Below are 26906 nucleotides of genomic sequence, written 5' to 3'. Positions count from 1 at the left end.
TGGGCTTACCCAGCTTCTAGTGGCTTCCGAACATCACCAACTGGAACTTTCTGCATTTCCTTCCTCATATTTTTCATAGCCCGAAAGGATCACATGTGTCTCTCATGGGCCCTGCCCCGTATTAGGTATTGGAGTGTCAAATTAGTTAGGACAAGGCTGAAAAGAATACTATAAAATTTAAAATAAGAGGAACATAGATTCGTTTAATGAGAGATAAATAGTTAAAAGAGCAAAATCGAACAAATTTGAAAAATTAAAAACATACATCTATTGTAGTTGGGATTGAAGAATAAGGACAAGAAATAAGGAATAAAAAGTTAGAAGTAAAAAAATCATAATAAAAAGGGTTATACTTTTTAAAAGAAAATGTAAGAATCATAAAGAGACTAGGGAAAGATGGTGAATTAGAATAACCCATAAAAGTACAATTTAAGGAATATAAATGAAGACAATACACTTAAATAGATTAAAGTAATTGGGATATCTTTTAAGAGAGTTGGAATATTAAATGAAAAAAATGGGAAGAAAACCCAAAAGGTTTCCTTAGAAAAACAAATAGTCAAACCAAAAAAAAAAAAAGATAACACACCCCAGCTGGAAGCAATGCCACATCACAAGAAGCCTTTGAGGGTTTCCTGGCCGTCCAGCTTCCGGAGGCTGAGGGTCTTCACTTGCAGGATGTTCAGCCAGAAGAGGATGCGCAGGGATTCCCGCTGTCACTCCTCTTCCTCTCCCTCCCAAGCCAGCTCAAGTGGATCCTTCTTTTTCTGAATTCAACACATTTGTGGTATTCTATTTTGCTAGGGTTTTATGTAAGATTTTTAAAATCTGTATTCAGACATGACTATGTATATTGGGAATTGTTCATTATAGATTTGGGGTTCAAAGATCACTTTTGCAAATGAATTAAATTTTTAAAGATTCTTTGCTTATTTGGAATATTCTCCCACCAAATCACGGCCAAGTGCCTTTTATTAGATTGCAGTACATTTTTTTTTTATTGATGGGCTACCTGTAGTTATAATTTCTTGCTACATGAATTTGAAAATTTATATATTCAAAAAAATGACTATTGATGTTATGCACCAGTGTTATGATTTCTCTCCATTTTGTTTCTTTCTAAGTTTATTCTTTCCATATGTTGTTTCTTATTCTTAACAACAATACAGATGAGGAAACGAAGTCTTAGGAATGTTAAGTAATTTAGTCAGGATTAAATAGCTGAAGGATTCCAGAAACCACTTCAATATACCACCTCCTGGATGAAATGGAATCTGTCTGTAACAGTATAGCCAGATACACTTGACTTTCTTTTCTTTCTTTTTTAATTTGGTGAAGAAGATTGTCCCTGCGCTAACATCTGTTGCCAATCTTCCTCTGTTTTCTTTTTTGCTTGAGGAAGATTGTCCCTGAGCTAACATTTGTGCCAATCTTCCTCTACTTTTTATATGGGATGCTGCCACAGCATGGCTTGATGAGTGATATGTAGGTCCACACATGGGGTCCAAACCTGCAAACCTGGGGCCACCCAAGTGAAGCATGAGAACTTAACCACTATGCTACCAGGCTGGGCCCTTTATTTTCTATTTTTTAAAAATCTGAACAAATGTAACATTTTTGGTTTTATGCCAGATATTTTGTTATTTCTGCCCTCAAGAATTTACCACAAGGAAATCTCTTCATCCATCGCTTTTGAAAATTCACCTTTAATTTGCAGGTTAATTAAGCTTGAATCCTGGGCCCATCACTTACCCACTATGTAACTGTCTTCTCATCCATAAGACAGGGAGAATACCTACTTCCTAGGATGTTGTGAAGATTAAAGGAGAAAATACATGCAATTCATTTTACCAAATCCTCATTCTTGAGTGCTACATAAGGGCTTCTATTATGTCTTCATATAAATTATAGTCCTGATAAAAATTTTGGTTCCTCTTAGGCTGTGCTCTGATCCTCTGCTGAAGAAACTTAGGTCAGTGAGTTTGAATCTTGCTCTTATAATGCCTAATTTCCTCTCTAAACTTTGGCTATGTGGGAATGAAAATGAGAATTTAACCATTGACATATTATGAGATAATTTACAGAGGAAACTGAAAACTTGGTCTGGAGATTCTTGGGAAAGGAACTTTGAACATTGGACATCGTTGGCTTCTTTCCCATGTGCCTCCAGAAGAACATGGCGGCAGCTAAAGACTAAAGCATGCCTTAGACATGGCCTGACTTGAGCTGTGGAAGGAAGGGCAGTAAAAGCTACCTTTGGCCTGCTTGGTCCTGGGGAAGCCATTGCACCCTCTTTTAGATCTGAAAGGGAAGTTGCAACCTTCTCCCTGCATTGGCTGGAACCAGGCTGTGTTTATAATGATGAGTGCCAAGTCCTTTGGCTGGATTTCTAATTTGGCTCAAAGGACACACCTAATGAAAGTTGGGAAGAATTACTCACCTGTTACCATACTTACCATTGACCACAAGTACATTTGCTTGAACTCTGCCCTGGCCAAATATCTCCTGGGTACTGCCTTCAAAGTGACTGGTCACTTTCCCCACTTCCTCCTGGACAGGTTATTGGGCTCCTCCAGAGCTTTTCAACAGCTCAGTACCAAACAGCATCTGACCCCTGCCTGTTTCCAGGACTCACTTGCAAGTCAAACTTTCCAGACATGGATTAGGAAACAGACAGGAAGTGCTCCAAAAGGTATTTCTCCAATCACGTCTAATTATGTGTTTCATTTTTACAGGTAAAGTATCCACATTTAAAATGTTTAATGATTGGGGCCAGCCCTATGGCGGAGTGGTTAAAGTTCATGCGCTCCACTTCAGTGGCCTGGTTCACAGCTTCAGATCCTAGATGTGGGCCTACTCCACTCATCGGCCATGCGGTAGAGGCATCCTGCATGCAAAGTAGAGGAAGATTGGCAAAGATGTTAGCTCAGGGCTAATCTTCCTCAAGCAAAAAAAGGCGAGAATTGGCAATGGATGTTAGCTCAGGGTGACACTTCCTCACACACACACAAAGATTTAGTAATTAATAAGAAGGGTGAGGACAGCCATCTTGCACTGTTATTCATTTAGCAACGCTTCACTCACTGGTGATGTCAGGCACTGTCCTAGGCTTGAAGAGACAGTGAACGAAGACAAATGTATCCTTGCCTTCACGTAGCTGATAGACCAGAAGGAGAGAAATACATTACTCAATACCATAGAAATAAATATCAAATTGCAACTGTGGTAGGCGCTAGAAAGAAGAGGTGCATGGTACCAGGAGAACTTCTAACCAGGGGATTTGACTCCCATGGGGAGGTAAGGGAAGGCTTTAGTACCTTGGAGTCTAAGATCCAGGATCCTTTTCCGGCCTTCCAAAGTCAACAGGTGAAATCTGAGGAGGCTTTTAAAAAGCTAGTGTCTCGGTCATCCTTTCCCTAAACCCCATGTCTCCATTCACAGTAAGGGCAAAGATCCTTAAACCCATCAGTTGGAGAGGAGAAAACCAAGTTACCAGAAAATTTTGAGAAATGCTAAAGAGAGAAGTCAGTCAGTTATTCTTCAGTGCCATTTGCTCTTCAAGACATTATTCAAAATTATGAGCACTTGGTTGGGTATGTTTGTTCCTGAGGCGTGATGATAGAGGGCCGGTGAGCCATGGGAGCTCTAAAATAATTTAATGCCCTGTGGCCGTGGCATTTTTACTAATAAGATAAAGCTTGTTGATATATCTAGCACTTTTGAGGGCAAAATTACAATTTACTCTCTACCTTCTTTAAAATATTTCCTTCCATTTTAAACTTCACAGGAAAGTACGATTTCAAAATAAGACTCTTAGAGTAGTGGTTTCCAAGGCAGACATCAGAGTCCCACTGTCTGCCTTCAATTCTGGCTCTACCTCTTACTGCCCCTGAGCCTTGGGGCACGATGCGTCACCCCTCCCGACCTGATTCTCAGCTTTTTAATGGGGTTAATAAGAATACTGCATCATAGGTTTGTTGCGGGGATTAAATGAGAGGTTACAAGTAATGGGTTCTCGTTCAGTGCCTGACAGATAGTGAGCGCTCTGCCAAGGTTTGCTCCTGTTGCTCCCTCTCTGCAGAATGTAGTGAGTCATAAAGGTGGTAGGGAAGCTTCTGTGTACTGTGCATTCGTGCATGCGCTCCTCCCCGGGAGCACGTTACGAACCACGTGGACCCTGGAAGTGTTAGGAGCACAGAGTGTTCCTTCTCTCTGACAGTAGTTTTCCATAATAGACATGGGGAAAAAATACCCTCAGAAGAGACTCCTGTTTGCTCTGACGCCATGAATAAGTAAAATAACTTGAAACTGCTCGAAAATATTTCTTTGTACTCTTCAATTTGCATCTGAGTGTGAGTGTGGCATAGGAACACGGATCTACACCTGTCAAACCGTAGTCCCTGCGCTCCCACCCCCAGAAAGAAACCTCAGATGAAGTGATGTGGGGAGGCCAGACTTAAAACTTTTCAAAGCAGGTAAATTCAAGGCAGACAGTTTCTCTCCCTCCTGAGCTGGCCTGGAGTATTATTACTGGAGCCAGGACAACAGGTATTGGGTAAGAGCAAAGGACTGGACAGAAAGTTTTCATCAGCCCGAGCCAAGTTCTCATTCTAGGTGATTCTGTGGGAAAACAGCCTTGAATTCGATTTGCAACTTGGACACTCCTGTCTTTGTTCATGTTTCTAGCCCAACTTTTTCAATGGGGAAACAAGTAGTATAGCAAGAGGAAGTTTGATGGCTTTTTAAAAAATCAAAATGCTTTATTCAGGTTTAGTATTATTTTGTTATATTTGCTGCTTCTTTTGCTTAAGTGGTAGACCCTTAATAAATAGGGACAGCATATTTCTATTTTGTCATAAATTTATGTGAACACTTGTTTAGTCGCTTAGTCATTCTGCAAGCACATGCTAAATGTTTACTATGCATCAGGTGCAGTTTTTGAGTGAGAAATTTAGACACATGGTCTGAGAAGTATAAACGAAGTTTTGGAGAAAATGGGTCAGAATGTTAGAAATCACACCTTTCCTAGAAAACCCATCATGTGTGGCAACTGACCCTGTGTATGAAATGGAATAAAGTGGGCCAGCACTTCATGTGTGTTTTGAGCATTTCCTTTGAGGAACTCAAACAATAGATTCATGCTAAGGACAATACCTTTCACAATCTGGCAAAATATATTATTTCAGAGAATTATTCATGAGTTTATTTTTTCAAGTGGGGCAAGATGCTAGGGACCCAGAAAAGTGGCACACCCATCTTCACTGCTTCCTAACACTTCTCCCCTTCCTGAGGGACAGCTGCGTCTTCCCTGACCTTCTGCAACCACTTCTCGCCCTTGAGCTGTTAAGTCCTAGACCAAGAAAATTGTACATGTAGTTTTGCAAACACATCATACTATTTCATACCTCTATGCCTCCACACATATCGTTCCTCCTTCTGGAATATTCTATCTACCTTCCACTTCCCCCTAAATATCTGCTCATCCTTCAAATCCCGGTTCAGGCTTCTCATCCTTTCACCCCTCCCACACCTTTCCAGCCACTCCGTCCTCTCTGGCATTTGAACACCTTGTCATATATCTACTGTTGCAAACATCACACCAAATCACAGCTACTTATCTATGCACCTGTATTTCCCATTAAACTGTGAGAAACTGGGAGCACATTAACACTGGTGACAAAGTGTTGTTTTCTAGCAGGTCCCACAATGCCTAGCGCAGAGGAGATGTATGGGAGAGGCAAATGTGTCTCTAGGACTGAGAGAACCGCACAGGTGTTTTTACCATTCTTACTAGGTTAGAAGTTTGATGAGAAAGGAAACAGTCAACAAATATCTGCTGAGCACATACTATGCCCCAGGCACTCTTTTAAGTACTAGGAATAGAACAGTGAACAGAACAGACAAACATCTTACTTTCATGGCTTACAATCTCCTCCTGAAGCTGGAAGGTCACAGGCTCAGCTAAAAATCCTATTACCGGGGGAGAAGAGGAAAACTGATGTTGAGACAATTAGCAGTCTTTGTAACACTGTTCTTTCATTTTCTCTGTGTTTAAATGGGCACGTGTATTTTTTATTCTTAAAAAAATGATAGACAGTGGTAATTCTGGTTTGTTTGCCTTAAATGCATGTGTTGAACTTACTTGCTTGCATCTTAAGAGCCTATTTAACAGGCTGTCTTATTTCTGATTTTAGGGTGTGTGTATGTGGGTGTGTGTGTATGGGTGTGCACGCGTCCGTGTATATATTTTGGGGACAGCCAGGGAGAGGCCAGCTTTCAAAGTAAGTGTTCTTGAAAGCTCCTTCACAAGCTGTTGGCTCCTCACATAACCCACTGAGCCAGGTACCTACAGCAGGTGTTACTGCTCCATTGTACAGATGGAAAAACAGGGCACAGACAGTTCAAGTAAACTCATTAAGATTATAGAGCCAGTTGGCAGAAGACCCATGTCTCCTCCCTTTTTTATTTGATTAAGCATGTGGTTAGTTATATAATAGTGTCAAGTAACTCAGGATCAAATATTTCAGGTGACAAATATTTACTGTCATTTTTAATTGCAGTTGTCTCCAGAAACGAATGAATCAAAGTAAACCTTTCTGTACAGAAAGGTTCCAGCTTTCTCCTGATCCTCCACCCTAATGACCACCTTGCCTTTACATTTTTAGCCCAGGTCAGCCAGTTTTCTTTTTCACACAGAGAGTGGCTCCTGCTGGTGAGGTCTTCCCACAGTACTTCGTTTAGCAAGCCCAGTCTTTGGGCTGTGACTGTCTCTGCGGCCGCACTGGCCCCACTTCATCATTACCTCATGTTTCATGAGTTCTGTGTTTCCCCAGGGCATTGCTCTGCCAGGCCCAAGGATGGACTGTTTACATCAGTGGCATTTTCCCAGCTCCTCTGCTGAGATGTGACACTTCTTGCATTCTTGCAACTAACTGCCCCCACGTTCCTGGGTTGCATCTGTTCATGTCATGTACAATCAAGATACTCATATAGCAAAGGATCCATCTTTGCTGCATTGGGACAGAAAATGAGAACTTAAGAAATTAAGAAAATATGAATCAGAGATGAAGTATAAGTGAAAAGAGAAGAGGCCTTGGGAGAGAGTCTTTAAGCCTTTAAGCCTCTTTAAGCCTTTAAGGTTCCCATCCGTAAAATAAGGAGAATAATACCTGCTTTGAGAATTACTAGAAGGATGGGAGTTATATGTAAAATGCCCAGTTTAGTGCCTGGAACATAGTAGGTTCTCCATAAATGGTGAACAATAAAATAAAATCTATTTTGTTCTTCGTTTTCCATAGTATTTAAAATTGGGGCAGTAATCCCAAGGGAAATGGAAATTTTTTACATGACTGCCCATAGCAGCAATATTCATATAACTAAAAAGTGGAAACAACTCAAATGTCCATTAACTGATCAATGGATAAATAAAATGTGGCATGTCCATACAATGGAATATTATTCAGACATAAAAATAAATGAAGTACTGTCTGCTGCAATGTGGAGGAACCTTGAAAACATTATGCTAAGTGAAAGAAGTCAGACACAAAAGGCCACAATTATATGATTCCATTTATAGGAAATGTCCAGGAAAGGCAAATCCGTAGAGATAGAAAGTAGAGTAGCGGTTACCAGAGGCTGGAGAGAGGGAAAAATGGGAAGTGACTGCTAATGAGTACAGGGTTTCTTTTTGGGGTGATGAAAATGTTCTGAAATTAGATCATGGTAATGTTGCACAACTCTATGAACATACTTAAACGCACTCAATTGTACACTTTAAAAGGGTGAATGTTAGATATGTGAATTGTATCTCAATAAAGCTGTATTTAAAAAATTGGGCAGTGGTAATTATGGCTTAGTTGCTGTGCAAAGAGAGAAATTATATATGGTATTCGTGGAATGTGTACTGTTATGTTCACCCCGTGGTGCCTGCATCATTGTTTTTTCTTTTTTCCAATTCTGTTGATATTAGACTGACTGAGAGAATTATTTAGAACTTGCTTAACCTGTGCATGTTTGTCTTTCCTTAATTAAAAATGCTTTCTGTGTTTGTGAAAGCAGGGAAGTCACATTATTACTATCCTCTGAGCCAAATTTGAAATACTTGATTACCGAACTATGTGCCCTGAAATATGTGTCCTGTACATGTGTAGATGGATGGGCCATGGCTATTAAGAGCTGAAATTATGTGGTCTTTGTTTTGGGTGCATGGCTTCCGGGGAACCCCTGACATGCTGGAATATGTTCATGATATCTCAACCTAAAAGATCTTGAAGTTATAAACAGTCTTTTATCTCTAAAACCTGGATATCTGGCTTCTCTCGAAATGATTGGAAAATCTAGCATTTCTGGGCACGCATTCTAGCAGGGAAACAATCAGATGGAGCCTGCATGTGTCTATTCTCGGGTCCTCCTCTCATACTGCTAGCTCATACATGGCCCATTTCACTCCTGTATGTTCCCCGTGTTCAGCCTTTGTAGGCATTTGGGTTGGGTTGGGGGAGGTTCCCCTGAAATTGTTCCTTCATTCACTCATCAAGCCCATGATTAGTGCCTGTTTTACACCATAAACTCTGTTAGGTACAGGGATCCTCACGGGAGAGAGTCTGGTGATGGAGAAAGACATAGAACCAGTGAATGATAATACAGGAGCAAGTGCAGTGCTGGGAGTGTGGGCAGGGAATCTGTGTGGAATTAGATAGGGACATCTGATCTAGCCTGAGGTATCTGAGGGTGGAGAGGTTCGAGGCTCCTGGAGAATGTGTCCTGTGGTGTCCTCTCTCTACCATCAGTGCTTTAGTTCGTGACCATGCAGGAACATTTCACTAGTAACTCCATTTCTTTGGGACACATCCACAAAATAAAGAACTTAATAGAATTGAAAAATTCAGCAAGGAAGAGAAAAGGGGAAATGAGGAGTTGGTGAGAAAGAGTGGGAATAAGAATAAACAAAGGATAAAGGAGAAGAAAAATGGGAAAAAGAGGACTTAGATAAATGAGAAACGTTTTTATCTGGTCTCCGACACTGCCACTCATATTTTCATAGAATTCCAAGAGTTTTTACTCTAAGGAAAATTATGCTGAAGTGCTGAAGCCCAACAAAGCTTATAGGGAATGATGAATCTTTCCATTTGTCTTGTTTGATTTCTGCTGGAACATTTCCATCCTTTCACTCTGAGATCATCATATGGGCCATGTTGATTAATGTTCTTGACAAGGCAGAGAATTCCAATTTGACAGGTGGACATCCAGTCTCTGTGGGCGAGTCTGGTGAGGGGAGCTTGAGCTAGGGTTGGGATGGGGTACAGAAGGCCTGAAGGAAAAGTCACCATTTGCATGACTTGAGCAAGTCATAACATCTCATCCTCAGCCTTCTCGTCTGTAGCATGAGGAGATAAAAATAATGCCTAACCTAGGTAATCATGGGCTCAAGACGGGATATTGCATGACAAATGGCCGAGGGATTCTTAACACCAACAGAGGAAAACTATAGCTCAGAATCAAAAGTAACAAGAAATGATTCTTTTGTAATATGTTTAATTAAGTTCATTTTGATTTTGTTAAGATGGTATTGGGCTTTCGAATTGACTGTTAACTGGTCAGTTGGCAAATTTTACCATTCTTCTTTCTCGCCCTTTAGGAATAAAATTGATTCGTTGGTTGATTGCATTTCTAGAATCAAACATTCCTTTTTACATCACTCTTACCCAATCTTCAAGTGTGTAATGCCTGTCGTTGTTTCTGGGATTAAATGTGACATACCAAGGAGGGATGTTGAAGGAGTATAAACGTTTATTTTGTTGAGGGGGTTTCATGAGAAGTGAGTTTTCCTGAGTTCTTAGTTCATTAAGAAGAACTCCTACTAATTGACTTGGTAGGAAAAGGCTTTTGTTGGGAAAAATCTCCAGCCCCTCAATCCGTATCTCTGTCCTTAACCATATCCATATCTAGTTCCACCCAGCAGATAGAGTCTAGATCTTTAAACAGCTCTACAATAGTAACTATCCATCATCATGTTTTGCCTGGTGGCCAAGCGTATCTCTTCCCGTTGGCAGAACAGCTGCTGGTGACGCTTTCCATGAGAACAAAAACAGAGGTGGTCGGACTTGGTGACATAACCTTTCTTGATAATGAATTTCACTAGTTGCTTCCAAAAGTAGAATTTTATTTTTAGGTGGAGCTCTCACCAATGAATCTTCCTGACTGGATGAAAACAAGAGGCAGTTAAGAGGGTAGTTCAGTTTTTGAAGTCTCAAGTTGGAAAATTTACTTTTGCCAACTCACCAGTCATGGTACGAATCATCCACGTGGTGGCTAACTTTGTTGTTCATTCCATCACCATTCCCTTGAGCCTCTGGGGATGTATTTGGCAGGTTCTGAGGCAGTAAAGGCCAATCGCTGGGCAATGTCACCACTCTCTTCCTCCACCAGTTACAGTCCTGTGGCTCTCTTGTGTCTGAAGTCTAGACTTTCTAGGGTGGTAGGGAAGCTGAGAACCTTCCCTGAGGGTCAGTGCAGATGGAAGTGACCAGGAGTGCTGTGTTCTCAGTAGCTGGCTTCCACCTGCCGAGGGATCCAGTCCGCATCTTTAATATACATCCAACGTGGATGTAGCCCTCACGACCTCAGGACGACTGTGGTGGAAATAAATGAGCTAGTTCTAATTATTTCAAATTGGCTATTAGTTTAAGAGCCAAGACTAAGGAATCAAAACTGACCTGGAACAAGGAGAAATGTCAGTGTGTTTAGACATTGCCAGAGAAATCGCAATTTTTTTTTTTTTTTGGCCACAGCCAAGTAGTAAAGCAGTATCATCCTGCAGACATGTCTATTTATGGGTCTGCTCTATGTGCTCTCACTGTTCCATGTAACAGTGACAATGCACCTGTTGACCCTGGAACTTCATTAGCCAATGTGATCCCTACACAGACTGTTGATCGGATTTGCAGTATGTGTTTATCTTTGTCCTAATTTGACCTTGAACCTGAGACTCCTGGGCATTTGCTAATATCACAGCTAGAGAATAGGAGGAGGCCAGTGGAAACAGGAACTAGATGCAGAATCAGAGAGAAAGTGATGGGCAGCGTTATGGCGAGAAATGGCCTAGACTTCCCTCTGAGGCCAAGTGGATGTTGCACCTGTTTATACCAGCTCTTCCATTTCAGGTACCAGCTCCCAAGAAAACCAGCAAGGACTAATGGACAGAGAGGAGACTGGCCACATATCCCACAGCTGTATCAGAGCCACATCTCTCCAAAAGGTGGAGGAGGGGGACCTCTTAGGGGCTAGCGGGTCTTGGTGTTCCTTAGAGATAAAGGGAAGTCACTGACCCAATGTGGCCTTCAAAGAAAATTAATTGTGTGAGGACTGGCACAGCTCAAGAGCTGAGCTCTCCTTGCTATCTTATCCTGAGCCAGAGAGACCCAGAGAAGAGAGAGAGAGGGAGCTGTTGATTTAAGTGGAACTCCACTCTGGTTGGGAAAATTGAGGCAAAGATTGAAAAGTCTTAGCCTCCCAGGAGTGTGGTCTTCCAGCCAGTCCATGCTTGAGGTTTCACAAACAGTGGCTTTCCAGTTTGATTAGTGTCTGTAAATCACTTGCAGATCACCTCTCCAGATGTCTGTTCACATCATTTGTTTTCTTCAAGGACTCCTTTAGCAATTTTTGTTACCTTTCTGGGTGGCTTTTCCAGTCTGATTGGGAGAAGGATGGCAACTGGAGGCAGCACTTATTTTCCACGGGACTGGAAGGAGCTTTCAGGTTGGGAGAGAAGCCTCGGCTTCTCCTGAAGGGTTCATACATTCTGTGTCCTCAGCTTCACGGCTCGATGGAAAAATCCAGCTCAGCTGCAGAGGTTTTTGTGTCCAGCTGCTTGTGGACTCCTGCAGCAGGACAGGCTCCACACTGTTGCATTGTTCTTCAGGGCTCTGAAAATAGAGCCATTAACTCAAGCCTCATGTTTCCTCCAGGGAACTTGCATCTGGGCCTTGGTATCTCTCTCTCCAACCCTCTGAATAGACCAGAGCCTGCGTGCTTTCATGATTATGTATTCAAACGGAAACATATTTTTGTCTGATGGATTAAAAGGCAGCAGTTAGAAGAGTCTGCCTGGATTTCTGTTTATTTGCCTTCGCCAGGGGAATGGCGGGGCAAGGCGGTTAGACTTGAGGTGGGAATGCAAGACTTCCTCAGTGGGCTGGGGTGGTCAGCACTGCTCTTCCTCTGGGACAGTGCAGGAGATTGGTCCTGCACATCAAAGACCAGTGTGGATGGACCTCCGAACACAGCTGGAGCATTTGTTCATTTCCTCGGAAGCCTGAGAACAAAGAGAATCTTAACAATTCGGAGAAGTAAATGTATAGGAAATTTTTTAACTCCATAAGGAGAATATCTAAAATCTATACTTCTATTTTTAATTAGACACATCTGTCTTTGCACACTCCAAGCAGCTAGTTTCCAAGGATGTTTGTCAATAGTGGATACGTACATAGGCAGAGTTTGCGGTTGTTTAGTCTGTACGTCAGGAAAATAAAGTTCATACAACGAGAACCACTTTGTTAGAATGATTAGGAAATGCATGAATGTGTAGGGAGGGCAAAGAGAATTTAAGTGCTGTGTAATGAAGAAATAATAATCAAGGAAAGAAGCAGATGCGGTATAAATTCCCCTGCGTCATTTACAAGTAATTTGGGAATAATTTTAATCCTCATAACTTTTGGCTAACACTGTAGTCAAGATAATTTTGTTTGTTTGTTTGTTTTAACTTACTCATAATATTTTGAGCAAAGAGTAATGTGCATTTGAGCTGATTCCCAGTTTCAGGATCTTCTCTATAGTGCTTCATACTGTGAGATGAGCGATTCTATTCTCATAGTGCTCTTCGTGGCTATTACCCTGGACATTGGTGGCTTGCGGCCATGTGTGACAGTGGATGTGATTTTCACTGACATGCTGCCCTTCTCAGGACAATTGTGAGCTGAATGGAACCTGTGGTACTCTTCCACATTGCTTTCTGGCCCACTCTCCCTCCCCCTTGTACTACATCGTCTTTCTCCCAAGGTGCTCACCTAGTGTCTCTCAACACTGTCAGCTGCCCACAGCACTTCTCTCCCATCCAGGTAGTGGAATGTCCATGTGGGCCTGTGGGTTGCCTAGACGTTTTTCTAAGGGGCCAGCTGGTTCTAATCCGATTTCCAGGAGAGACTTGAAAGTAGATCAAGTTGGCCATGGGCATCACATCTTGACCCTCTCTTTTTTGAATAATGTTTTTATTAAGACTAGTTTTAGTTCAAATATTCATTTTACAAAATAAGATTTTTAACTATTAGTCACACAGCTCTATCCCCATTTTTCTATACCTTATGACTTTAGTTACATAGTTTCATGTTACTTGGTGTTTTATAGGAATTTCCCCAAACAACATGGGGTTCCACTATGCTTTGCTTATTTTCTCTTCTCTTGAGCATTCCTGAAGATTCTTTCTCTTAAAGATCTTATTTGTTACTTTTGGAGTAGCAGTGACTTGCAAAAGCTCAAGTAAGAAGAACAAAAGCCATAATGGATTGGGTTTAACAAAATCCTATTTCCTTAAACTGCCATATGTGGAACTCCCATTCACATCTCTTTCTTTGCTCGTATCAAGGCCGTGCTCCCAGGGAACCATTGCTGCTGAAAATGCCAACAGCTGTCCCTCCCAGAAGGAACTGCTGAATTGCCAATGAAATCTGAGCATTTCTACGCCCTTTTAAGAGTCTCAGACACCTCTCTCTTCCCATGGCTCTTTCTTTTCTGTTTGCCCGTCCTTCCTTTCTGATTTAATTTTATCCAGTGTGGCTTTTAAAAAACAGGAATAGGTGTTGATTTTGTTAAAGACCTTTTTAGCGTTTACGGAGATAATCATATGATTTTTCTTCAGGTCTATTAATATAGTGAATTATATTCATGGATTTCCCTTATATGAACAATCTTAGGCCATGCTATATAATATTTTCTTCATAGGATGTTGGATTCTGTTTGTTAATAGTTTAAGATTTTTGCAACATAGTCATTTAAAGATATTGGTCTATAGTTTGTGTGTGTGTGTGTGTGTGTGTGTGTGTATCTTCATCAGATTTAGATATCAAATTGTACTTGCATTATTAAAAGAACTTGGAATTTTTTTCCCTATGCTCTGGAAAGCTACATAGCATTGGAAATATCTAGTCTATTAAGATATTTGGTAGAATTCCTCTGTGAAACCATGTAGGCCTAATATTTTCTTTTTTTTCTTTCTTTATTTCAACAATATGGAAACTGTTCTGTTTAACCTTTATATCTCTACCAGAGTCAATTTTGCTAACATGCATCTTCCTAGGAAATCTTCCATTATATCTAGTTTTTTAAATTTACTTTTCACTGAGTTGTTGTATGATTAAAAAAAGATTTCTTCCATATCAATTATATTCCCCTTATCCTTGTCATTTCTTATATTTGTGTTGCCTTGATTAGATTAACTAACGGGGGTCATTTACTGTTTTTTTTCCCCTCAAAAAAAGCATCATTTTTTTTTGTTTATTAGTTCTACCCTTTTTCTGTTTCATACCTCGTGACTTTCTACATTTATCTTTATTATTTATTTCTTTATGCTTGTTTGTTCTCTTTTTATAGCTTTTGAGTAGGAATTCAACTCGTTTATCTTTATTGATTTGAGGATATAAAACTAAATTTTTCTCTGACCACTGCTTTAATTGTATCGCAAGTTTCTGATATGTAGTGTTTTCATTATTCATTTATAGAAGTTCCGAAATTGGTTTGCATTTCTTCTTGCACTCAATGGTTCTTGAGTCACTAGAGGGTTTTTAAAGGAAGTTTTGTTTTTTCTTTTATTACTAATTTCTAGTTTTATTTCCCTGTGATCAGAGAAGTCTGTTTATATTACTCCCAGTTTATGGAGGCTTTCTATGTGTTGTAATTCTTGGTCATTTCCTGTGAATGTCCCATGTGCACTTGAGAAAATGTTATTGTGTTCTATAGATCCTCTGTTTACTTTTATCCCATTTGCGCTAACTTCAACTGAAAGTGATATGTTAACATCTCTTATTATTGGTTTTTCTACTTTTCCTTGCAGTTTCTATACTTTATTATATGAGGGATTGACAAACTACAGCCTATGGGCCCACTGCCTGTTTCTGTAAAGAAAGCTTTGTTGGAGTACAGCAGTACTCATTCATTACCTATTGTTTGTGGCTGCTTTCTTGCTACAATGGCAGAGTTAAGCAGTCGCAATAGAGAGTGTATGGCCTGCCAACCCACATATTTACTATCTGGCTCTTAAAGAAAAAATTTGCAACCCCTGTACTATATGAAGGTACATGGATATTCACATTTATTATATCTTTGATGTGAATTGCATCCTTTGGAGTTATAAAGTATCTTTCTTTGCCGTGTTTAATATTTTTTGGCTTGAATTCTTCCTTATTTGATGTCAAGATTACAAGCCCTGCTTGCTTGTTTTCTTTTCCAATTGACTGACATATCTCTTTATTTTTAGGTATTCTGAATAACTTGGTTTTAGATGTGTATCTTATACACAGCATGAATCAGAAATAAGTTTTGTATACATTATTTGAAGGTTTTTGAAGATGTTCTATTTTGTATAAGTGATGATAAGGTCAATTCAAAATGATAGGCGAAGATACTTTAGATTATGAATTTATATTGGGAACTGTTATGGCTTTCCCCTCCCGTGCATATGATTAAAACAACACTGACTAGAAGTTTTGTTGTGACCTGAAAACTGACTTGAAATGAAAATGCAATTGAATTATTACTTAAATTGAGGGTAGTTGTTAGTGAAGTTAAAAGGCAGAGTTTAGGGGCCAGCCCCATGGCCGAGTGGTTAGGTGCACACGCTCTGCTTCTGCAGCCTGGGGTTTCGACGGTTCAGATCCTGGGTGTGGACACAGCACAGCTCATCAAGCCATGCTGAGGCAGCGTCCCCCATGCCACAATTAGAAGGACCCACAACCAAAAATATATACAACTATGTACCGAGGGGGAAAAATAAAATCTTTTAAAAAAACCAAAAGGGAACAGATTAGTGGCTACTAGGGGAAAGGGGGTGTGGGGGGTGAGCACAAAGGGTGAAGTGGTGCACCTACAACATGACTGACAAACAATAATGTACAACTGAAATTTCACAAGGTTGTAAACTATCATAATCTCAATAAAAAGTTTAAAAAAAAAGCAGAGTTTACATCTTAGGTAAATAAAAATTAAGCCAAATAGGAAAATTTCCAAGAAGATTAACTAACTTACTCAAGTTTAATTCATTTTATACTTCTACTGTTTTAGTACAACCCCTTATTGATCCTACTGTTGGCTGAGCCCTTTTTAAGGATCTGATGACACAAGGATGATTTTAAGCAGTCTCTCTTACTTCAGGAATTCATTGTCTAATTTGGACCACGAGGGAATCATTTTCACGTATAAAACTTTTTTCCAGAACTTGAAATTGTCCTTTCAGTTAATCTGGGGTCTTTTGGATTTCCCCCTCTTTCTTTGGATGACATAACTAAACTATGTTGTACTTTCTCCCATGTAGGGTGGCCACTGATCACAACGTGGATAATACAACAGAAATACTCAGGGAGTGGTTGAAAAATGTACAGAGACTCTATCACTATGTGGAGTGGAGGCCTATGGATGAACCTGAGTGAGTAGCAAGAGAACATTTTGTCAACTCATTGTTTACCTTTCTCCCTTAACCAGTTTTCCAGCCATCCATTTCTTCCTTTGACAGATCTTCATGCTTCTCTCTTCCTTTTTACTCCTGAAGCTACCAGCCAAGTTGAGGTTCTCATTAGTTCACAAGTAAATTACTGCAGTATATATTTTAAAATATTGATATTATTTATTCATATTTTGAGTATAAACCTTTTATACTTGAGGGATCATAGCGAAAGGTTTGTATACTTTTTGCGTACATGTTGTGTTTTCACGTCATATCTTGGTAATCATTCCATAGCGGTAGTTAAGGATCTTCTTCGTTATTTTTATCAGTGCAGAGTACCCATTGTGTGGGTATACCATAATTATGTACTTAATCAGTCTCCTACTGATGGACATTTAGATTGTTTCCAATCTTAACCATAGCAATCTCTTAGTTGGTTCCATCTTCAAGTCATCCTACATACCACACTGTCAAATCAATCTACCTAAAATACCAGTGGCATAGTTTAATTTTTCTGTTAAAAGGACTCCAGTGGCTCTTCAGTACCTACAGAAAAAAGTTCAAATACCTCAGACTCATATTTTTAAAAGATTCCATAAACTTAGCACCCATACCTATGCACCCATATTTCCGACTTCTTCCCCCTCAAAAAACCTGATTCATCCAGAATGTTCCTTTTTATTTTCAACCCCAAGCCATTGCTCATGCAGGTCTGCTCTCTGGGTAGGCCCTTTCCTTCTTTGTAACCAACTCTTATCCCAAATCCCACCTAGTACAGAAGCTGTTCATAGTCATTCCACTTACAAGGAGCTACCTTTCTCTCAACACTTGCATTGCTTATTTTGTACATCATCCTTTTTGACACAAGACGCTTAGCTAATATTGTTAATTAAATATGCAATTTATGCATTTTTTTCTAAGTAATTTTTAGGTTCTTTGGCAAGGGGTAGAGCACATAAATACTTCATAGTTCCCCCCAATGCTATGTTCTTGGCAGGCACTAAATTAATAATTGTTGGCTGAACAACTGAGTGAATGACAACATGAATAAATATATTTAAAACTTACTATTGTAAACGTTCCCAAGGCTACACCTTCCAGCTTAAGGAATTATAGAAGTAGAATGAATTGAGTTGCCTGAATTTTTGCCCAGGATAAGTCATTTATTGAAAGCCAAATTTGTATTATACTAATAATAAATACCATTCCAGAACAAATTTTTGTTCTTCTAGTCTCTCTTTATATATGCACATATATCTGAAATCCCAGCATATGGTCCACATATTGAGCAAAATTTAATGATGGAATTTGAACACTATAATTGGATTTTTATCCACTCTTTTGGAGTTGCTTACAATGGAATTTGGCCTAATTAAAATCACCCAAAAAGACTTTACGTACCTACCTCGCAGCCTGGTAATTTTCTCGATAGCCAAATTTTGACCAAACATATTGTATGCCAAGGTCAGTGTGAACAATGTTAAGGAAAGCATTTTTGTTGGGCAATATATTCAGAAAAAGAGGAATTTTCCTGATTTCATGGAAGCAATAATTGGGGAAGACATCTCAGAGAATTTCTGTTTAGTACATAGTTTTATTAATCTTATTTGTATAGTTAGAGTCTTATTGTTTTTGTGGTTTTTCATTCACTGAGTCAAATGCAATGCCAGCACAGGTACAAGAACTTGAAGTGGTGGCCAGTTTTGGGCCTCTGTGACAGTGTCAGTGTCCATACCACATGGGAGCTTTCAGAAGGGTTCTCAAGAGTATGCCAACTGGCTTGCCTACGTGGCCACGTAAGAGTCCTGGCCTGGCTGTTTTGTGGATGTTGATGGAGATCTCAACAACATCATACAGCTGCTCCATGATCTCACTCTCCCTGGGATGGATCAACATCTTAGGCTCTTTTGAATCCTTTATTGAAACTTGACCAAGTAAATTAACCTTTTTTTTTTTTACTGGGAAACTCATATTTTTATGCTGTAACATTTCCAAATTTATTTGCTAGCAGAATGTGTAAAAAAAAGTCTAGAAACATGAGCTTTGGAGTTACACCTGGATTTAATTCCTGACTGTGCCCTTCATTAACTGTGTTACATTAAGCAAATGAATTAACCGCTCTACACCAATTTCCTCATCTGGAAAATGGGGAGAATGGTGGTACTTACCTCATATGGACTCAGTGAGTTTTAATAAGAACTCACTGAAATATTTCACATAAAGATTCTTGTGTACAGTAAGCAGCAAATTACATAACCTCTCCTTGTTCCAGGTTCCTTATCTGTAATATGGGGGTGATGATAACAATAACAGTATCTGCTTCCTAGGGTGCTAGAAGATTAAATGAGTTAGTACATAGTGCTTGGAAATAAAGGCATTCAATAATTATGTTGTCCTTATTATTATTATTCTTATTTTAGATCTTATCCTGATGAAATTGGACCCAAGCACTGGCCTGGCTCTCGTTTTGCCCATGTGATGAAACTACGACAGGCAGCCCTTCGAACTGCGAGGGAAAAATGGTCAGACTACATTCTGGTAAAAACAGATATTTGACTTCTTGACGGCTGTTATCTAGAATGTGTGCCAATTAATTATCTAAAACCTAGGAGTGTGGAAGCAATCAAAACAACCTTGTGTTTAGGTACCACCTCTCCAACTTTTTAATAAAGGTGCGAGAGAAAATTTGGGGAACTTAATATTGGGATACCCAGATTTCATCTCAGACCCACTCCTGACATGCATTTTCAGTGAGTTTAAGTGAATAAGCTCCTGAATTATTTGGTCTCTTTCATATAACACGCGTAAGAAATTCTGAATCTTTTTAGTTCATGGAGAATTCGATATGTAAAGCAATATAAATTGTCTGAGTAACATTTTAGAAGAATTTTGCAGATATGAGAAATTAATTACATAAAAAGAGATTCAGATTAACAGCTCTGAAACTCCACTCCCTTTTGCTTCTGAGTGATTTGGGGAAAGACATCTCTGCTTGGCTTCCTGGTTGCTCCTAATTATGCTGGGTTCTCATGGAGGATTTCCGTCCATGAAGATGTTCCATCACTTTCCTTAGAACTTTTAGAGTGGTCCAGAAAAATATTGGACTTGATGATTCGGATCAATGTTCTATTCCATCCTTGTCCTCCGGGACCCTGTCTCAGTTGGGAAGGACAGCTTCGTAAGCAGCAAGGAGCTGCAGTCCCCTTTTCCCTTTTCAAAATTGACAAGAGGCTTTTTTCCCCCGCAAATTTGTGGGAACCAAGTTCTTCATCTGTGGCCCCCCAAATCCATTTAATTCTTTTGGCAAACCTTTTCCGTACAACACTAGAAACAGCACCAAAAATGCAAAGCCAATGTTGTTTCTTTAAACTTACTGACTGCTGCTCCCTGTCACTAGATTCTGATTCCTAAAGGGAATACTTTTGACCTATGTTCATCCCCAGCCCCTCAACCATGACAAAAATCAGCTCAATAATTTATCACACATACACATCTTCAATACAAATAATTTCAAGTTTTCAAATTATACTGATGCCATTTAACATTGTGTAGCTGTTTAAGTGTCATTGAAGTGCACAAATGATGAACTACAAAATTTTTGGTAAACAGATCGACTATCATAAAACTGAAGCCTTCTGGTTATTTATTTTATGTGTGTGGTAAAATATATATAACATATAATCTACTATTTTAATCATTTTTAAGGGTCCAGTTCAGTGTGATTATTTATTTTATATGATGAAACATGTTGTCCCACTGCCCCAGTAAATGAATTAATGTTAACGTGGACTGCTGCTAAGAATCGGAAATAGCTTCATTGGTTAGCATGGGATGATATAATGTATTTAAACGAAAATTCTACCTGTAATGTTCAAATAGCATTGATGGATCTGTGTTGCACCATTTTGGCATTACCATAGATAACCTAAATAAGTCTGTCCACTTATGCCTAGAGTGGGCACTCAATAAGTGTTTTTGAATGAACCTTTAAGGGCTTGGGAGCCATTATATCTTGTACTTAAAGCACCAACCGAGGTGTAGTTTGGGTCCTAGTTGAGTGTGTGCCCAATGTGGTAACACTGATTCATTGCTTGGTGCCTACACAGAGCTGAACGTGTGGAAGTTAGACCAAATGTATTTTGCCTGGGTGAAAGCCATCCAACTTCAGTGGGTTTCCATAAGAAGAAGATAGCTAACTGGTTCCATATCTCATGAGCAAGTTTCTGTGATCTTTTGAAAGTGCTGGATTACTCTTGAACCCATTACTGAAAAAGATCTTTTCACCTGACGTTATCCTTTTTCTTTCCCTAGTTCATAGATGTTGACAACTTCCTGACAAATCCACAGACCCTCAATCTAATGATTGCAGAAAACAAGACCATTGTGGCCCCCATGCTCGAGTCTCGGGGTCTGTACTCTAATTTCTGGTGCGGAATCACACCTCAGGCAAGTCTTTGGCTAATGAATGAAGGTATGAGTTTTAACAAGGCAGCTGTGTGTCAACAGTAGCCCCATTAACCTTTTTCTCATTTCCTCCCTTGAAACATGCATGTCCTTGTGTTACTAGAGCAAGCATTTTCAGGAAAGGAGATAAATCCAGGTCCAATGCTACAACTCAATGAACTTCTCTGTATTAATGAATCATAAGGAAAATATTCTAACAAGTTTAGCTTTAGAAGCTTTAAATTAACCAGTAAAGCTTGCTGGGATTTGTAATTTTTTCCTCCCTGATTTACAGATTTAAAAAATTAAATATTTTATTATTAAAACTAACATAAGAATACTACAAAAAAATTTGGAAATGGAAAAAAGTAAAAAAAATATATATGTCACCACTCTAAAATTACACATAACAGCTTGCATGTTTTTAGTAACTATATCATCAAGTGGCTATAAGGCAATTTACTTAACCTTTCTCTTAGTTTAAAAACACTTAAGTTGTTTGCAACTTTTAACTATTATAACACCCCTTATGATTGATATAAATTTTCTGTATTTAATATTATTTCCTTAGAATAGCTTCTTAGAAGTGGAATTACCGAGTCAAAGAGTATAAATATTTTGATGACCTTTGATGTGTGTTGCCAAGTTTATTTCCAAGGAGGTCTAATAATTAGAACTGCTATGGTAGCTTGTTTTTATAAAATTCAAGTTAAAAACAACATTTTTAATTTCCATCATCTCCCTTTTCCATTTTAAAATCTTCAAAGTCTGGACATCTGTTACAGTGAATGCTTATGGCTGGTTATATTTTTTGTTCTTTAGTTAGCGAATTAGAGAGATAAATTAAACTGATAAATGTAGTATACATCAATGCAAGATAAAGAGATGCTAAGGGAAAAAATGTATGTTAAATGAGTTCTCACACCCACAGAGCTAAATTTTGAGTCTTTCTTTTATATTTGGTTTGATTTGGGGTGAAGAACAAGGCCAGTGGTGTGCTGATAAGTATATAATAGCTAGTTCTCTGTGGGGGAAATATCCTGATTGGTAGTATTTGCTAGTTTTCATGACATAAATACTCTCACCATGCAAACAACTTAAATGGCGTTTAAGCTAAGGGAAAGGTTAAGTAAACTGCAGTATAGCCACTTGATGGTATAATTATTACAAATATGCAAAGCTGCTATCTGTGGTATTGTTAGAATGGTGGCAATTTTAAGCTACCAACATGCCAACTGGCTTGCAAAATTCCTGAGAATTTAATAATCTGTGGTTCTAGCACACTACTGGAGGAGGCATTCCTCTTTTGTTATGATTGCTTCCTACAGTTCTGAGAGATTTTGAATGCATGTTATTATCCACATCTCTTTAGGGAAGTATTAAGTTCATATTTATAAAAGCCACTCAATTCCTTGAGGAGAAAACATTACGTTTGTTTCGTTTAAATTCATCCACTCTCAGCTGATAATTGGCAATGTTTCACGTGGCAGAATCACTCAAGGATTATTTTTAATGAGTTATGCATTGACATCAGCAACACGGGTGGATTGTCCTAGTGACGGCAGTCTACAGGTTTCTATTATCTCTTTATTTGTTTTAATGATTAAAAGCAAACAGGAGAACTGTGCTCACTTATTTTGGACAGTAAAAGTAAGATCCAAGCAACTTAGGGCCAATTCTAATTTTTCTCCATCTGTTTTTGGCTTTCTACCATCCCTAGTCATGCTTCTGCTAGGGCAGGAACAGAAACAGCCAGTGCCTTCATAAACTTAAGGCAGGCCCTGGTTTCCAAAGCCTTTAAGCACATCCAAAACAAAATGACCCGGTGTTGTTGTCTGGCCAATGAACAGGAATTATTTCCAACAACATTCAATTTATGCGGAAAAAGAGACACATCTGTTGCCTCCACCTGTCTACAGGAGGCATATTAATTCTCTTTCTCTCTCTTTCTTTCTTTGCTTCCTTCCCCCCTACTCCCAGGATATTCAGTGATTCATCATCGTCATGAATTTTCCAAGCTTCTCATTCTGAGAATATTGTTCCTTAGTAGTCTAGAATTTTATATTTGTCATGCATTCTTAGGTAGTCCTTCAAAGAACCAGTGTTCTGTTTATCCTTTGGAAAAATGCTCTGAAGTTGAAGTGTTAGGAGAGCTCAGGTTCTGGTATGTTCGTTAATCAGTCAAGTTACTTTATGGTCACATTTTCTGTTATGATGTCAGCACCCACACAATAGGTACTACAGCCTCTTCCTTAAGAGGTTCTCCTAATTTAACCTAAGGATCACTTAACATCCTTAAGTTAAATACTAATAAAAAATTATAATAATAATAATACTTCATATAGTGAATTACAGTTTTCAAAGTATCTTCATATACCCGATCACATGTGATCCATTTTACAACCCTGTGAGAGAGACAAAGAGGCTTTTAATCCCATTTTTAAAGAGAAGAAACAGACTCAAAGAGGTGAAGCATGGGCTAGATCAAAGAGCTAGAAGACAGTTAAAATGGCTCCAAGACTCACATCTTCTCAATCATAGTTTGTGGTCCTGCTACCTTATCACATGGTCAGTGTTAGGGTTAGTTCAGCTAGAGCACTAGTCTAGACGCTGAAGAGAACGTCAGAGAGGTTGAAGAGGCTGCAGTACCTAGTGTGTGGGCACTCACATCACAACAGAAAAAGTGTCTATAAAGTAACGTGACTGATTAATGAACACACCAGAACTTACGTGTCCAATGAGTATTGTGCCCGTCAGCATGCTGCACTGGCCTTGCAAAACTTTACCATCGTTCTACGAACCTGCCATCACCTATAACATTTTTGGAAATGCCTTCAAAGCTTCCACACATACTTTTAAGTATGTTTTGTTGAAAGACTTTTTCATCTTTTCTGGAATGGATTTAAGGATTGGCAATAGTCAAGTTACAATTGGTGCCACTGGAGTATGAGCTCCTCTACTAGACTCTGCACTCCATGAGGGCTAACACTGGGGCTGTCTCTTTCCTGCTGTCTCCAGCATCTAACCCAGTGCCCAGATTATAGGAACTCAGTAGGTGTTTGTTAAATGAATGGTTGAATTTAGAGGGAAAACAAGTTGGATTGTTCCAAACCAGTGTGTTCAAAACCACAAAGGAAGGGGATTTGTGGTCCTGTGTGCTTGCTCAGAGGGAAGATTCAAAAGGGGAATCCTCCAAAAAAGTATGGAACAGTAGCAGCTCCACCAGAATACTGAATAAGTGACTGCATTGAAAGAAGACCAGATTTGTATATTTAAGTACTGTGTGTTTAGTTAAAAATATCAGCCAATGTAATGTAGTTATTTTAATGATAGCCAATAATTATTGATGCTTTCTTGGTGCTGGGCATCATTCTAAGCACTTTTCAGGTTTTGCCTTACTTAATTTTTACAGACACCTGTGGAGTAGATTGTGCCATCATTCCAGTTTTACAGATGAGGAGCTAGGCACAGCAAGGTTGAGTACCCTAACCGATACCTATAGACAATTAGAAGCTGAGGTGAGATTTGAACTCAGGCAGCCTGATACCAGAACCTGTGCTCTTAACTGCTCTAGTCTACCACCTCTGAATACTCATGCTTCATATTCGATAAGTCAACATAAAATACACTTTGATGAAATTATTAAATCGAAAGATATGCTGAAACCAAAATATTTCTGGTATCAAGACCCTGTTAGTATTGTTTTATATGTAAATGACATTTCTTGAGCTTACTTGGAAATTCTTAGGTCAAGAAAAGAAGGGTGAAGAGGACTTCGTTTGGGGGCTTCCATTTAACTGGTGATGACTGAGGAGGAATCAGCCTAGCAGAGGACCAGGAAAAATGAAGCCCTCAGATGAGAGAACACAGCCCACCGATTTACTCTTTTACAGGGCTTCTACAAACGGACGCCAGACTACCCTCAGATTAGAGAATGGAAGAGGATGGGCTGCTTTCCTGTCCCCATGGTCCACTCCACATTCCTAATTGACCTCAGGAAGGAAGCCTCTGACAAGCTGATGTTCTATCCCCCGCACCAGGACTACACCTGGACCTTTGATGACATCATCGTCTTCGCCTTTTCCAGCAGACAAGCAGGTACTGATTGTATTCAGCTGTACTGCCTCCACGGAAACGCTGCAAATAACCAGCTCTTTTGTGCATCTTATTAAAAAACACACCTATAAAGGAAATGGGTTTCCTCTTCAGGGACAATTAATTGTCTACAGTAACCACACCAGCAGTGTCTGTGTTGCTGTCCCTGTGAGCATCAAGGACCAAGAGCCAGGATTTGCCCATGCCCAGGAATCCACTCTCTTTTTTTTTGAGTAGGGCAGGGACAGTGATGGTGGTGGGAACCATGGCAGATGACTGTTTCTCTGTGGTGCCACTGCATTGCTTTGTTCATTATAGAAGTCCATTTATTAATTAGTGACAGAACCTCAAAACAGCACTGGCAAAGAGCTCAGACTTAACAAATGGAGGTTCGTTTCTTCTCTAAAAAGTCTGAGCTGGTATAGTGGCTCTGTTCCACAAAGTTTTCAGAGACCCAGGCTCCTTCTCTGTTGCTTCTCCACTCTCCATGAAGTATCGTCCTTCATTGTATGACCCAAGATGTCTCATCAGTATGGATGCATTCTAGCCATCAAAGGAAAACCAGAGAGGAGAGGGCATGCTCCTTCCCTTTAAGAGTACAATCCAGAAGTTGAACACATCACGTCCATGCATATTCCATTAGCTAGAACTTAGTCACAGGGAAACACCTAGCCGTAAGGGAGGCTGAGAATGTCATTTTTATTCTATACAGTCTAAAGCTCCAATTCTCTCACTCTAGAAGGAGGATGGGACAGATTAGGAGAGGTAGCCAGAGGTCTCTGCCACAGTCCCCATGGAAGGAAAGGCAAAACCAGACTTCAGTCTTTTGTGAACCACCAGGAAAGCATTTCCGGTGGGGTCTCTAGGCTTTTTAAGGAAGTCAAGTCAGTAGGAAGTTGTTATTTCTCTGCGTCACCCTGCACCTGCAGTCAAGGGGGATGTAATTCACTAAAGCAGTTCAACAGGAAGCTACACGACATTCCTAAAGCAAAGCCTTATTCTCAGGATCTTTCAGACCTTACTGCCAGAAGTGAGGTCCCGTTATCAATGAGCCAGAAATGTGCCACTTAACCACTAGCAAAAGTGAGTTTAGAAACCAAGAAGATAGTGAATAAACTCACTGCTGCCATCTAAGTTAGGGTAGATGGGATTATGCAAAGACTTCAGGCAGTTGAGGCAGGTTGCTGGCAGACGACAATGTTAATATAAATTCAGTCTATAGCTCACATATCAGGCCATGCTTGAAGCCATAGGTGTCCCACTCATCAGTTGTAGATTTGCTAGGAATGAGCATATTTGGTGGAAATGTGGAGGCTGAATCTTTTTCCTTGGCTGCTAGAGAAATTTAGACCCTTTGGCCAGGGTTAAGCATTTTTTAGGCCTGTGTCAGGGTAAAAGCATGGTTCTTATCCTCATGTGGATTGGAAGTTTTCATGAAGGTTCTTGTGTCAACGTTAATGGAAACCGCTCCTTTCAGCTTGGTCTGTGATTTTCTTTGATTTCTCCAGGATGGGAAGCAGACTCAGGGCCTTCTCATTCCTTCGAGTTGTGCCAGTGTCTTTGCTTCAGAGCTTGAAGTAAGGAAGTTCCAAGAAAGTAAGCTATTGACAATTACACTAATGATCCTTGCCTAACAGAGTCCTCCTATATAGCCATTGCA

General features: G+C 39.6%; 1 protein-coding gene across 4 annotated transcripts in view; it reads left to right on the top strand.

The window, feature by feature from the left end:
- Nucleotides 1–26906, top strand: part of COLGALT2 (collagen beta(1-O)galactosyltransferase 2) — a 104984-nt gene that overhangs the window by 43464 nt on the left and 34614 nt on the right. For 3 of the 4 annotated variants that reach the window (XM_046680531.1, XM_046680534.1, XM_046680532.1), the window contains exons 2-5: nt 16580–16690; nt 19129–19246; nt 21020–21154; nt 25045–25249. In XM_046680531.1, the coding sequence (XP_046536487.1) occupies nt 16580–16690; nt 19129–19246; nt 21020–21154; nt 25045–25249 (569 nt within the window). Of the gene's footprint in view, nt 1–4400; nt 4476–16579; nt 16691–19128; nt 19247–21019; nt 21155–25044; nt 25250–26906 lie in introns of those variants that run through there. The other variant, XM_046680533.1, reaches the window with a different exon arrangement.

Source organism: Equus quagga, chromosome 13 (assembly GCF_021613505.1).
Source record: "Equus quagga isolate Etosha38 chromosome 13, UCLA_HA_Equagga_1.0, whole genome shotgun sequence".
In the NCBI taxonomy this organism is placed as follows: domain Eukaryota; kingdom Metazoa; phylum Chordata; class Mammalia; order Perissodactyla; family Equidae; genus Equus; species Equus quagga.
This window is presented reverse-complemented; position numbering and strand designations above follow the sequence as displayed.